We start from the raw sequence: 15,110 nt of genomic DNA on the forward strand, positions 1-15,110 counted from the left end.
TAAAGTCTTTCACACATTATAGGTACAGTGGAACATGTGAACGACCCATAGATGTAAAAATGAAGATCTTACATGCAAATATCACTAACAACGGCCGTTTATTGAAGCCGAGGCCAGAGGAAAACAGAGATTCACTGGCTTTTGAGCTGGAGCCACAGGCTTAATTAGGCCTCTTCCAGAGCATCATCTGTGAGTATCTGTGAGCATGAGGCAGCTGGCTCTGGACGAAGTGGATGCAGAGGACAGGAGGTTTTGGCGACAACATACAAGAGTTGCCGATTTCAGCAGAGAAGAAGAAGCCGAGGCCAGAGCCGCCGGGGGTGACGGGCCGGGACGAGGGCAGTGGTGAGGTGAACACGTGGGGGACATGATAAACACTGCCGTGTGTTCCTGTACAAGCCGTGTTTCCATGGCCTGCCAAGACCCGTAACACACAAGGAACTGCTTCAGGGTGCCGGTGTGAAGCCGCAGGGAAAGGTGACTGCTGCCTGGGAGTGTGGGTGGACGGTATGCTTCAGAGAAGGGACTTGCAGGTGTGGGTGTGGGGTGGACTGTATGCTGGGGATTGGCAGGTGTGGGTGCCGCAATGACTGGTGGTCCACCAGTCACCCACACCCAGTCCTCCTCCCACCACTGATGGGTGTGGATGTATGCCCGAGTGGACTGTGTGCCGCAGAGAGGGGAGGGACTGGTAGGTGTGGGTGCCTGGTGGTCCACCAGTCACCCACACCCAGTCCTCCTCCCACCACTGATGGGTGTGGATGTATGCCCGAGTGGACTGTGTGCCGCAGAGAGGGGAGGGACTGATAGGTGTGGGTGCCTGGTGGTCCACCAGTCACCCACACCCAGTCCTCCTCCCACCACTGGTGGGTGTGGATGTATGCCCGAGTGGACTGTGTGCCGCAGAGAGGGGAGGGACTGATAGGTGTGGGTGCCTGGTGGTCCACCAGTCACCCACACCCAGTCCTCCTCCCACCACTGGTGGGTGTGGATGTATGCCCGAGTGGACTGTGTGCCGCAGAGAGGGGAGGGACTGGTAGGTGTGGGTGCCGCAGTGACTTACTTACTTTGTTGAATCTCGTCGACTACGGACACAGCTGAGGTGGACCTCCGCTAGGTAAAGATTCGTATTAGGTCCGTGCCAGTATCTCATAATCTACTTTATGAAACATCAGTATCTCTTCATATATCTTTTCTACAAACCTTCAACAGTCATGGAAACGCTTTGAAAATCCAATTCAAGGACTTTTTTTTTACTCTTGAAAATAGGGGATAATGTTTACGAAAGCGCGTCGCCTCCTCTGGTGCTGGCCGCGGCGACGCTGCAGCCGCCGCAGCCGCAAAATAGCTCGCAGAGGGCTTAGGGTCGGGGAGCATATTTAAACTACTCCAACCGAACTTTACGACCTACTAACGGGGGGGCTGCGCCCCCCTTGACCCCCCCTTCTAACCAGGGGGGGACTTATTTCAGCGAGGAGGTATTTCTCGCAACACCCGCTGCAGCGTCGCCGCGGCCAGCACCAGAGGAGGCGACGCGCTTTCGTAAACATTATCCCCTATTTTCAAGAGTAAAAAAAAAGTCCTTGAATTGGATTTTCAAAGCGTTTCCATGAGTGTTGAAGGTTTGTAGAAAAGATATATGAAGAGATACTGATGTTTCATAAGGTAGGTAATGAGATACTGGCACGGACCTAAAACGAATCTTAACCCCTCCGCTGCTTCCCACTGGCTCCTCTCCTCTTGTGCCTTGGAGACCATTTCCGTTGCCACCTGGCGTTGGTGGCTGGTCAGGTACTGTTGACAGCCACTTTTCCAGGTGGTACAGTTGCAGAAATGAGTTCCTGCACCCACTGTGGTGAGCCTTCCCTCCAACCGGCAACGTCGCATTAGTACTACTCAAGTGTTGTGAATGAACGGTGTTTGTCGTGTTCGGGTGTGAGTGGCGGAGAGGCTCGCTGCTTTTCAGGAAGTGTAAGGGAGGCTTTATTCATAATTATCCAGCCTAGGGAGCACCAAGTATTTCCACAGTGTCAGCATACAGTCCTGTTTTCTGGTTCTGAAGGTACGGAGTATCCAACCAGTGAGTCTTGGGGCTGTTGCTGTGATCTTGTCGTAGTGCAATGTGAAGGTGGCGTCATCACTCACATACACTCCAAGATCCTTGACGTGGTGTTTGATTTCGATGGTTTGCTGGTTGCAGATGTGCCTTGTTGTGGTCTTCAGCTCCTGTAGTGGGCCATATCTAAAGTGCCTCAAATTTGTCACTGTTTAGCAGCATGTTGTTCTCCTCTGCCCAAGGTATCACCCGGTCTCGGTCAGCTTGTAGCAGGGCAGTGTTACCGTGGGCTTGTACATGTTTAAGGACCCTCGTGTCGTCTGCGAAGGATGTGGCCTGCGCATGCTGGAGGTCTTGGTCAATGTCTTGTATCATGACCAGGAACAGGAGTGGTCCCAGCATCGAGCCTTGAGGATCGCCACTTTTGACTGGGCTGGGTCGAGATAAACTGCCCTGGACTGACACTTGTTGAGTTCGGCCTGTGAGGAAACTGTGGCTCCATCTTCCTAGGTTATCACTGATACCATGAGCCCTGAGTTTGTGTAGCAGTAGCCCATGGTCCACCTTATCGAAGGCCTTGGCGAAGTCTAGGTAGATGACGTCTGCGTTCCTACGATCCTTCACTGCCTCAAGTATTCCTAGGTAGTGCTTCAGTAGCTGTGAGAGACAGGAACAACCTCTCCTAAATCCGTGCTGTCCCTCGTTTAAGGCATTCTTCTTTTCTAGATGGTCGATGATGTCGCCCACTCACCCTCCGACCAATGGTGGGTGTGGTTACGGAATAGGGTGGACTGTGTGTCGCAGAGATAAGGATGACTGTAGTAGCCATAACATTGCTGGAAGGGTCGTGTGCATGATATTAATGTACCATTTTGTTGTGCTGTCATTATTACTACATCATATTACCTTGTCTTACAGGGGAGCCATGACACAGTTGAAGCAGAAAGGCGACTTGTTTTCGGTGAGTGAGACAAATACCGAGTTTCTTCTGTTTTAGTTAGTCATTCACTTCTCTTGTTTCCGTCTCCATCTGGATTTTTTTTTTATATATACCTAGCCTTGTAATTTGATCACCATTATTACTGGTTAAGTTTGACAAGGAATTTTCCAAACATATTTCTGTTCATTTCAGGTCAAGGTCAAGAAGGAAAAGAAAGGCAGTAAAGGCAAGAAGAAGAAGAAGCAGCAGGAGGGAGACAGAGAGGTCCACGTGAAGAAAACACCCAAGGCTGACCGCTTGTCTGCCCTTGATGTCCAGCCGTTAACTTACAAGGTATAGACTAATGCTCTGTTGGTACTTTTTTTATTATTGTTTTCCTTACTCTTCTGTCACTGTCTCATTTTTAATTTTTCATATCAGTGTCTGCATATTGAATAGACTTTGTTTGTGTGTATATCAGTTTTCTCTTTTTCCCGTGATGCAGTTTCATGAATCTCATTAATAATAATAATAATAGTCTGTGGATGGGGGATGGCTGTCTTCCTTTGCCGTTACAGCATTGGGAATAGTAAGGTTGTGGCAATGGATCAGTGTTGAAGAGACCACAGTAATGCAGATGGCTAACCCTGGAAGTGACAGATTAAAATGTTTAGTGAGAGGTGGAGGACAGAGTAGCAAAATAATGATATGTAGCTGTATCCCTCTAAGCCAGGGGTTCCCAACCTTTTTGTTCCTCTGTACCCCTTGGGAAATTTAGGGAAAAAACCACGAAACTGTAATATTTTGATGTTATTTTTATAATGAAATCTGTATGTGTAAACTGATGATATAATTTAAGTTAAATAACAGTTTTGCTTACTAAAATGAGGAAATTGAAAAAACACGACATTGTGCAATATGAATGCAGATTACAACACCGTGTATTGTACAGTAGTGGTTATTCTCTCGGACCCAATGTACCCCCTGAAAAGTGCAAATGTACTACTGGGGGTACATGTACCCCAGGTTGGGAACCCCTGCTCTAAGCCCAGATTAATAAAAGAAAAATTAGCATGAATGTAACATATTTTAACCCATCTGCTGCGATGGGCACGGATTTGGCTTTCAGTGGTAGCTTAGTAACGTATGCTCCCAGGTCTCTCTCTGGCTCTGTGGTGGATAGTGGAGTGTTTCCCATGTGGTATTGGTATACAGGATATCCCCTCCCAAGGTGCATGACTTACATTTTTCTTCATTGAATTTTAGCAGCCACTTTTTGTTCCATTCCTCTATCTTTGTGATGTCTTCTTGCAGGAAATCCCCAGTCAAGGGGTTAATGTCAGTTGTAAATCATCATTATATCCTATGGAGTATCATTTTCTGGTGTGGTTGTGAGTGTGTGTGTGTTCCCCTGCAGAGCCTGACGGTTGGCCAGGTGCTGCTGGGCTGTGTGTTGGAGGTGAGGGACTATGAGCTGGTGGTGAGTCTGCCCCATAAGCTGGTGGGCAGCATCAGCCTGGCACACATCTCTCGGCCCTACACGGCTCCTCTGTCCAAGGTGAGGGTTGCCAAGGACAGTTTTACCTTAGTATTGCTGAGAATGGTCATGAGTTGTGTGAGTGACTGTGTACACTCATTGAGTTTTCTTGTATTGCCTTACAAATTATTTTAGGTTTCATTTTGTTACTCTTATCTTGCTCATTCTTGTGTGACACCTTGAATGTGCTCAAGTTCAAGGCTAAAATACACCAGCACAGTTTTTCCCCCTTTGATATGTCTATAAGCATTTGTGTGTCATTGGAGTCTTTCTTTACACTCCACCACAGTGACCTGATCATTAATTTTTCTATTTATTTGCATTTTCCAGCTGAAGGATGATGAGGAGGGGGAGGAGGAAATCCAGGCCCTGCAGGAGCTGTATCAGCCAGGCCAGCATGTGGTGTGCAGTGTGGTGTCCATCGAGAAGGTCAACAACATGACCTGGGGTGAGCTGGCCTGCACACACACACACACACACACACACACACACACACACACACACACACACACACACACACACACATGGCATTAGACCTGTCATCATCATTCTCCTTCATCATCTTCTGTTTAACAACATACTTTCCCATAATCTTTCTGAGGTTTGACGGTCAATGATACACTTCCAATGATTTATGTCCATTGCCTCAGCCTCTCCAGTGCCCAATGCTGCCAGACTTCAACATACTGCCTCCTGCACCAACCAGTAACCTTCATCCCTCCTCTCCCTCCCTGTCCACAGTGAGTCTCACACTAATGCCCAATGAGGCGAACTTTGGCATCTCAGCATCGTGCCTGGAGAAGGGTCTGGTGCTGCCCTGTGCTGTGGCCAGCCTGGAGGACAAGGGCTATGTCATGGACACAGGCATTCCCAAGATCAAGGCAGCGTTCCTCAAGAGGGAGGACACGGATAAGGCTCGTAGGTGCCATAGATTGTTTTACGCTTATTTTTTTCTCTCTCTCTTGGTGTTGTTGGCATATAAAGAGCAGCTTTGAATCATTTACAAGGACTGTGGCTTCATTAGAGTAAGCATTTTGTCATACTATTACTGTTTCATGCTTTGTACATTATAGTTTCTAGTACAATGAACAACAATATTTGCCAACTCTTCTTTCCTCAGTTTGTGTCCCCAAACTTTTATGTTTTAATCCCTTTGTTATGTCTCTCTTGCTCATCTTCTTTTTTAGCTGCTTTTTCTTTCTCTTCTTTTGCTTCTTCTTTTGCTTTCTATTTTTCTTCTTTTTCTACTTTTCATTTACTGTCCTTATTTTCCCTCATGAGGTTGGATGGGCTATGTGTCTATCCCACTCTTAACAGTCATGTACTCTCTGACTGACTGACACGCACCGTTACAGAGACACTTGGGTGGGCAGTGTGCTACGCTGCGTCCTAACAAACATCTTTGGGAGCGACACCAAAGACAACCTGCGCCTGACCCTCAGTGCCAACCCCAAGGCAGTGAGCTCAGCAACCCTGGACCTAAGCCACACCACCAATTTGGCACTCCTGCTCCCGGGCACTGCCGTCAACACTACCATCTCAAAGGTAGGCACTCTTGTCTAACTCCCTAATCAGCAATGTATCTATTTTCTTCCCCTTCAGGGCCAGACAGCTGCTGCACTACCAAGGCTGATATTATTATTATTATTATTATTATTATTATTATTATTATTATTATTATTATTATTATTATTATTATTCAAGTTACATATGAACTTCCATGTCAAAAACAGCCTAATATTAGAACATTGTTAGCCTGTCCCACCAAAACAGGTGAGTTGCAGTTATTCTGATACTGCATTGAGAGAATCAAGATCTAATTAAATTTAATGCATTTATTTTCAAGGATTTTAGTATAGTACTCCCTTGAGCTGACTCCACACACACACACACACACACACACACACACACACACACACACACACACACACACACACACACTCAATAAATCTCATTGAAATAACACCTCCATTTTGTATGAATTTTTTTGGTACATGTCTTGCGTACTTATAGAGGGTCTACTACTGTATTTAGAAACATAAATTTTTAATGGACACCTGGATTCCAACCATTCCCCAGATACGAAGCGACGCGCTCACCCTCATGTAGGCGGGGCTGGATGGTGTGGTGAACCCCCCGCACCTGGCCCAGCCCTTTGACCGGCTGCAGCAGTACGGCCTCGGAGGCAGCGTGAGGGGCAGGGTGCTGTGCGTCGTGCCCCTCAGCAAGGTGGTTCATCTCACCCTCCAGAAGAATGTCTGCACCACGGGGTGAGTACGGAATGCTGTCGCTGGTGTCAAAGCTTATTGATGTACTGCCTTATGTATGAGGCTTAAATAACTATATTGTTAGTTGAGTGTAGCATTGATCAGTTCTCATATCCTGACTTAACCTGTCTGCTGCAATTGGCATGGATTTGGCTTTCACTGGTATCCTGGTAACATAATAGTCCCAGGTCTTTCTCTGCCTCTGTGGTGGGTAGTGGAGTGTTTCCCATGTGGTATTGGTGTGCTGGATATCCCTTCACTGGTAGCCGGGTTACATACACTCCCAGGTCTTTCTCTGCCTCTGTGGTGGGTAGTGGAGTGTTTCCCATGTGGTATTGGTGTGCTGGATATCCCTTCACTGGTAGCCTGGTAACATACACTCCCAGGTCTTTCTCTGCCTCTGTGGTGGGTAGTGTAGTGTTTCCCATGTGGTATTGGTGTGCTGGATATCCCTTCACTGGTAGCCTGGTAACATACACTCCCAGGTCTTTCTCTGCCTCTGTGGTGGGTAGTGGAGTGTTTCCCATGTGGTATTGGTGTGCTGGATATCCCTTCACTGGTAGCCTGGTAACATACACTCCCAGGTCTTTCTCTGCCTCTGTGGTGGATAGTGGAGTGTTTCCCATGTGGTATTGGTGTGCTGGATATCCCTTCACTGGTAGCCTGGTAACATACACTCCCAGGTCTTTCTCTGCCTCTGTGGTGGGTAGTGGAGTGTTTCCCATGTGGTATTGGTGTGCTGGATATCCCTTCACTGGTAGCCTGGTAACATACACTCCCAGGTCTTTCTCTGCCTCTGTGGTGGGTAGCGGAGTGTTTCCCATGTGGTATTGGTGTGCTGGATTTCTCCTCCCAAGGTGCTTGACTACATTGTTCTTCATTGAATTGTAGCAGCCACTCTTTGTTTCATTCCTTTAGCTTGGTGATGTCTTATGTAGGAAATCTGCAGCCAAGGGGTTAATAGCTGAGATGCTTCACCAAATGCATGCATGTCAGTTGTACATACTGCCACCACCATGACTGGAATCTATAATGGTTATGTTTTTGTGTTTTTAGCCTTGCCAAGGACCCCAGGGATGGACATGAGATTGGAGACATCGTTCAAGAGGCGGAGATCTACAAGTCCTCGCCCAGTGGCATATTCCTGAGTTTAGGCGGCAAGGCTCGAGGGTTTTGCTCGGCCAACCACATTAGCGACAACACCAAGGTCCTCATGCACATCAACCGAGACATCCGGGTGGGCAAGAAGGTCCCGTGTCGCCTCCTCAAGTACAACCACATGGACCAACTCTTCATTGTCACACTGCAGAAGTCTGTCCTCGAGCGGCAGGTGAGTGGATTACTAGTGGGACTTAGACTGCCATTATTCTCTCTCTCTCTCTCTCTCTCTCTCTCTCTCTCTCCACACACACACACATGATCTGCTTCCTTTACTGATAATAAAAGACAGACAGTCCGGACGCAAGGAATTTCTTTCATATATAGTTAAGGTATTGGGTTTAGGGGGAGTGGAGCCACTAACCACTTGTTCAGTATGTTACTTGGTCTTAAATGTACTTTGGAATTTATTGCAGTGAATTGAAGGGATATCATTTGTTTTATTTATTTATTTTTTGCATGATGTCATATTATGGGTCTCAGTAATAGTAATATCACACTATACCATGATTGACATATTATTCTCATTAAGCTCATTGCTTTGTGAATTCAAGGCATATCATTTTTTTTTTCAATATATATTCCCTAAATGTCCTCTCCTGTATTTCAGTAATAATAATAATAGTATCTGCATTCTATAAGTGACACTCCTCTTCTTCAGTTCATTGCCTACAGTGAGCTGCAGCCCGGGCAGGTTGTGCAGGCCACCGTCAGCAGCTACGACAGCAACGGCGCACGGCTGGCGGTGAGCAAGCTGATGAGCGGCCACGTGCCCTCACTGCACCTCACGGAAGGCCCCATGAAGCACCCCGAGTGAAAGCACATCGTGAGGGACCAGGTCACTGCCAGAGTGCTCAAGGTCAACTCCAAGAGACAGCACCTCCTCCTGACCCTCAGGTCCCAGATGGTTACAGCCAAGGAGCCCATTCTTACCGAGTACTCGCAAGAGGCGGAGAACACTCTCACCATCGGCTACGTCATCAAGGCGCTGCCGCAGGGCCTCCTCGTGAAACGACGTGAAAACGACGTGAAAGGCTTCGTCCCCAGGTCGCAGGTCGGCATTGAGTCGGGCATGAGTCTAGCCTCGGCATTCCACGAGGGACAAGTCGTTCGCTGCAGGGTCCTCAAGGTGTCCCCCGAGAAGCAGAACATCACCCTCAGTCTCCTGGTTGATGAGGACGTTCAGCCATTGAGTGGGGCGCCCAAGTCAGCGAGGAAGGTTGAGGTGCGAGCAAGAGTCAGGTGTGTGGTGGACGAGGTGAGGACGCACGTTATCACAGTCACTGTCCTGCCCCACAACATCGAGGCTTCCATACCTGTCCACCACCTCTCGGATGACCCGAGCAAGTGCCAGCTGCTGAGGGAGGTGCTGAAGGAAGGGGACGAGATCATGAATGCCGTGGTGTTCAGCAAGGTGCCCGGCTCACCCATCACCCTCACTCTCAAAAATTGAGAAAGATGCCTCTCAGGATAAGGCCAAAGAGGGGGTGGAGCAAGGGGCCGACAGCTCTCCCAGCGAGGACAGCCGCGAGGTGGGTGATGCCATGTACTATTGTTCCACATACACAACCTTTATTTGATTTTTTATGTGATTTTATTTTATTATTATCATTATTTTTTTTTACGTTTCAGCTCATGGCGCTCGTAGGTTTTCTTGATGGAGATTTATGGACATACGATTACACACACACACACACACACACACACACACACACACACACACACACACACACACACACTGTTACACATAGGTATCTAAAGCAGTGGTTCCCAACATTCTTCCACTCACGACCCTACTCACAAAATTCTGAAGCCCACACAACTCTCTGAGATCAGTGGCTTGCCTTGCACAATTTTTTAATGCACCAATACCCAGGTCTGACATGCTCCTCATATAACCTGATGTTCCCTCTCAGCACTCAGCACCAGCAGCATAAGAGCATAGAATATACAGTGCCCTCTCGAGTTTCGCGGTTAGTCCTAAATTCTTACCATCCCGACTTTCACGCACTATCACCTATACGCCATGGTGTACTTGGCGTATAGGATAATCCGGCCCTGAATATATCTTCATTCAAAGTTCAAACAGTGTTGTCTTCCCCTCCCAGGAGATGAAGGCCAGTGAGGTGGAAGGTGAAGTGAGCGGTGCCAAGCCTTGCCTCACACTGGGAACGGGCCTTGTGTGGGAAGTTCCCGACACGCCGGAGTTCATGGACTCCTCAGACGGTGAGGACCAAGACGTGCCAAAGGTTTGTGCTGATTGATTCTGTCCTATAAAGTGAAATTGATCTCCTGTTGATGTGTGTTGTTTTTCCAGGGGTCTGTTTACTACCAAGATGAGTCTCCCTTGTAGATATGTTCCTTTAGGTTCATGCTGCCCTGTACCTCCATCCTAGTTGTTATCCTGAGGCATGTCCCTTCCTCCTAACACTAACAGAAGGATAAGAGATGAAGGGGTCTGTTTACTACCTTATAACTATGTGCATTTAGGTTCATGCTGCCCCATATATCCATCCTAGTTGTTATCCTGAGGCATGTCCCTTCCTCCTAACACTAACAGAAAGAGGATAAGATATGAAGGGGTCTGTTTACTACCTTATAAGTATGTGCATTTAGGTTCATACTGCCCCATAGCTCACTCCCCTATGTTATCCTGAGGCACCTTTCTCTCTATGACTAACAGAAGAAAGAGAAGAGAATGCGGAAGTCAGAAATAATAGCCCAGTCCAAGGAGGAGGAGCAACAGTTCTCGCGGCTGGAGGAGGGGCGGGCGCTCGCCACAGTCAGCCATGGACTATGAGGCCATGCTCCAGGGTAGTCCAAACTCGTTAGCCGTGTGGATACAGTTCATCAGTTTCCACCTTGAGGTACTAATGCAAGAGTTAGCCGGCACTGTCTTTCCTTTCATGAGTAAAAAAAAATTAGAATTTGCTACAGCTCATCAGTTTCCAGTTTCCACCTTGAGGTACAGCTTCCCAGTGCAAGAGTTAAGCAGTGCCTCCTTTCTTTCTTTCCTTTTGCAAGTAAATTCTAGAAGCACTTTCCTCTGTGTGTGTGTATGTCCCTATCTGTGACTTGATCTCTTTCAGGAGGAGACCCTCAACACAGCTCTCACATTAAAGTACATTCTTCATTTTCTTCTTTCCTTTCCCTTCCTTTCATTCTTAATTCTCCTTCATTTTTCACTTCTTTCTTCCCTTCCCTTCCCTTCATTCTTCATTTTCTTCTCCCCTTCCTTTCCATTCATTCTTCTCTTTTTCTTCCCTTCCCTTTCCTTCCATCAGTGGATCGCTGCTTATTATTTGGACAGCAAGTTGTGAAAGAAAGAGTTTCCAATAAAATGAATAGGAAAAATTTGCCCTGGATTATTGGGCAGCATAGTGAAGCTGTGTTGGCATGTCCCCAGAGTCCCTGCAGGTGATGGACGCACAGGAAGAGGAGGAGGAGGAGGAGCGCCTCAACATGTGGACAGTCCCGCTGAGGCTGGAGGTGCTCTACGGCGGACCAGAGTCTGTGGCCGAGGCGTACCGGGAGGCGCTAGCTACTAACGACCGGCTCAAGGTCCACCTGGCCATGGCCGTGGTATATGCTGAGAGCGACAAACTCAAGGTGACTCACGACAACACTGGTGGTAACTTCTAGGATGCCTCTCTCATAGCACACAGTCACATCTTCCTTTATAGGGGCAGTGATTAGCAGGCTTTTTTTTCTGAATAACTTTTTATTTGTTATTTTGCCCCTGAGCTGCTTCCTTGCTGTAAAAAAAATGTTGGGAGCAGAAGCCACAGTAATACATGAGGATATGAGTCACAGCTGGTCAAGTGTCACTCCAGGCAAATACTACTTTCTAGACAAAGATTTAAGAGCCTGAGGTGCAGCTGCTAAGATCTATAGCTCTGAGGAATCAAGTTGTACCATCTTGAGAGCTTAGGCGTGTTTAACCTGTCCACTGCGATTGGCACGGATTAGACTTTCACTGGTAGCCTGGAAACATACACTCCCAGGTCTTTCTCTGCCTCTGTGGTGGATAGTGCAGTGTTTCCCATGTGGTATTGGTGTGCTGGATATCCCTTCACTGGTAGCCTGGTTACATACACTCCCAGGTCTTTCTCTGCCTCTGTGGTGGATAGTGGAGTGTTTCCCATGTGGTATTGGTGTGCTGGATATCCCTTCACTGGTAGCCTGGTTACATACACTCCCAGGTCTTTCTCTGCCTCTGTGGTGGATAGTGGAGTGTTTCCCATGTGGTATTGGTGTGCTGGATATCCCTTCACTGGTAGCCTGGAAACATACACTCCCAGGTCTTTCTCTGCCTCTGTGGTGGATAGTGCAGTGTTTCCCATGTGGTATTGGTGTGCTGGATATCCCTTCACTGGTAGCCTGGAAACATACACTCCCAGGTCTTTCTCTGCCTCTGTGGTGGATAGTGCAGTGTTTCCCATGTGGTATTGGTGTGCTGGATATCCCTTCACTGGTAGCCTGGAAACATACACTCCCAGGTCTTTCTCTGCCTCTGTGGTGGGTAGTGCAGTGTGTGTTTCCCATGTGGTCTTGGTGTGCTGGATATCCCTTCACTGGTAGCCTGGTCACATACACTCCCAGGTCTTTCTCTGCCTCTGTGGTGGATAGTGGAGTGTGTGTTTCCCATGTGGTATTGGTGTGCTGGATATCCCCTCCCAAGGTGCATGACTTTACATTTTTCTTCATTGAATTGTGGCTGCCACTTTTTGTTCCATTCCTGTAGCTTGGTGATGTTGTAGGAAATCTGCAGTCAAGGGGTCAACTCTATCTTATGTCCTTAGCAGTAGCCTTCAATAAGCTTCTGGTGCTAATGGCGTTGTGTCCCTCCAGGAGGCCGAGAGGGTGTACTTCAACATGTCCAAGAAGTTCAGTCAGGAGCTGAGTGTGTGGGTGAAGGCGGGACTCTTCTTCTTCAGTCACAACATGGCTGGGGAGGGACGTCGCTTCTTTGGGCTGGCGCTGCGCTCTCTCGACAAGAAGGACCGTGAGTCACTCTTCGTCACTCAAAGCTGTCACTTAGTTTATCCAGCCTTCCAGTGCATTTTGTCACCTCAAAGCCCCATGTAGTGCACTCCTTGGGGCCTTGTCAGCAGCCTTCTTTACACCAAGGCTACAGCTCCTAGGAATACTTTGTTGTCTTCTACACTAGACTTTATGTACCATCAAGACACCTCTCCTGAAACTTACCTTTCTTTTGGCCACTCTTCTAAGCTCTGTTTTATAGGAGCAGTGATTAGCAGGCTTTCCCCCCCCCCCCCCCCCTTTGAGCTGCTTCCCTTACCGTAAAAAAACATTAAAACTCCTGACTGAGGCTTTATCTAAGGGCCTCATTTCTCGTGTTGCAGATGTGGAGCTCATCAACCGGTTTGGCCAGCTTGAGTTTCGCTTTGGGGAGACCGAGCGCGGTCGGACCATGTTTGAGTCCCTCCTCAGCACCTACTGGAAGAGGCTGGACATCTGGAGTGTCTACGTGGACCTGCTCACCAAGGCCAAGGACAATGAGGGGGCAAGGTGAGGCTGGTGTGATGTAACCGTGGGCATCATTCTTGCTCTATAGATTCTGCTGAGGCCAAGGCTAAAGGGGCAACGTTTACATGGAGGCTGTTTGTCAAGGGGCTTTGTTATTCCTCAGTCAAAAGTTTTATGGGGACGATCAACAGGAATATAGTGGGGTAATGACATGGTCTTGTTGGGCAACATTTTTGCTTTATAGACTTGAGGGTCAACTTTTACATGGAGGCTGTTTTTCAGGGGGTGATGTTACTCCTCGGTACTGGATTCATCTCCTTTTGGAATTTGAAAATACCTAGTTGATGTGAAAGGTGGAATCAGCTGTTTATTCACTTTTTTTTTACACACACACGCACCCTCCCTCACTCACTCACTCACGCACCCTCCCTGCCTCACTCACTCACACAGAAACGTGTTGGAGCGCATGACGGGCCTGAAGCTGAGGGTCCGGAAGATGCGGTTCGTCTTCAAGAAGCTTATGGACTTTGAGAAGGAGCACGGAACACCCCAGAGCGTGGAGGCGGTCAAGCGGAGGGTGGAGAAGTTTGTGGCGGCTGCGATCCACTGATGGAGAGAAGGAAGGGAAGGGAAAAGATGGGGAAGAAAAATACACCATGAAAATTATTTTATTGGTAGTGAAATAAATAAATGATTGCTTCATATTTTTTGTTTTGAAAATCCTAAAAATAGATTAAGAGGAGGGGGATGTGTGTGTGTGTGTGTGTGTGTGTGTGTGTGTGTGTGTGTGTGTGTGTGTGTGTGTGTACCTCTCTTCCTTCTCCTCCCTTCCTTCTTTCCTTCCTTCCTTTCTCTCCCCTTCTTCCTCCCTTCCCTTTTACATTTCCTTCCTTTCCTTCATTCTCTTCCTCTTTTCCTTTCCTTCCTTCTTTCCTTCATTCTCTTTCTCCTTTCCTTTCCTTCCTTTCCCTCCCTCCCTTTCTTTCATTATACAATTCCTTCCCTTCCTTCAATCTGTCTTCCTTTTTTTCTTCCTTCCTTCCTTCCTTCCTTCCTTTCCTTCATTATATAATTCTTTCTTCCCTTCCTTCAATCTATTTTCCTTTCCTTTCCCTCCCTCCCTTTCTTTCATTATACAATTCCTTCCTTTCCTTCAATCTATCTTCCTTTTTTTCTTCCTTCCTTTCCTTCATTATATAATTCTTTCTTCTCTTCCTTCAACGTATCTTCCTTTTTCCTTCCTTCTTCCTTTCCCTTCCTTTCCTTCTTCCCCTTCTTTTTCTCATTTCTTCCCTTCCATTATACCTTCCTCTTCCCTTCTTCCCCGTGCCCTCCCTTCCTCCTCCTCCTCCTCCTCCTCTTCCCCCCTCTTTATCTTCTTCGCCCTCCCTCTCTCCTATCCTTCCCTCCATCAAAGCAAAAGTATCATTATTGAAGAAGAAGAAGAAGAAGAAGAGAGAGAGAGAGAGATATCCCACAAAGTCAAAATATATTAGTTCCCCATGTTTAAAGAGAGAGAGATTTACATAGATTTACATAGAAAATCAGACCACACAGACCCCATGGTCCAGACTTGGTGGTCTGTCCTTAAACCTAAGTGATTTTACATTAATCAGAAGACTCCAAAACGTTGCATTTCTACTCTAGTTGATATTAAGTTGAAGGAAGTGACGGTCGAGCTTA

General features: G+C 47.4%; 1 protein-coding gene across 1 annotated transcript; it reads left to right on the forward strand.

The window, feature by feature from the left end:
* The first annotated feature begins 309 nt into the window (after positions 1 to 309).
* On the forward strand, positions 310 to 14,092 carry LOC126991127 (protein RRP5 homolog). The gene is given in 18 exon segments (XM_050849881.1): positions 310 to 477; positions 2,975 to 3,017; positions 3,189 to 3,329; positions 4,393 to 4,533; positions 4,843 to 4,960; positions 5,254 to 5,434; positions 5,868 to 6,057; positions 6,622 to 6,782; positions 7,836 to 8,109; positions 8,599 to 9,351; positions 9,407 to 9,469; positions 10,046 to 10,186; positions 10,621 to 10,706; positions 10,708 to 10,847; positions 11,344 to 11,546; positions 12,789 to 12,942; positions 13,304 to 13,469; positions 13,878 to 14,092. Coding segments are annotated over 17 exon segments (3,108 nt in total). The 5' UTR covers positions 310 to 477; positions 2,975 to 2,981; the 3' UTR covers positions 14,038 to 14,092.
* Positions 14,093 to 15,110: the final 1,018 nt, after the last annotated feature.

This window comes from Eriocheir sinensis, chromosome 6 (genome assembly GCF_024679095.1).
Source record: "Eriocheir sinensis breed Jianghai 21 chromosome 6, ASM2467909v1, whole genome shotgun sequence".
Classification (NCBI taxonomy): Eukaryota; Metazoa; Arthropoda; class Malacostraca; order Decapoda; family Varunidae; genus Eriocheir; species Eriocheir sinensis.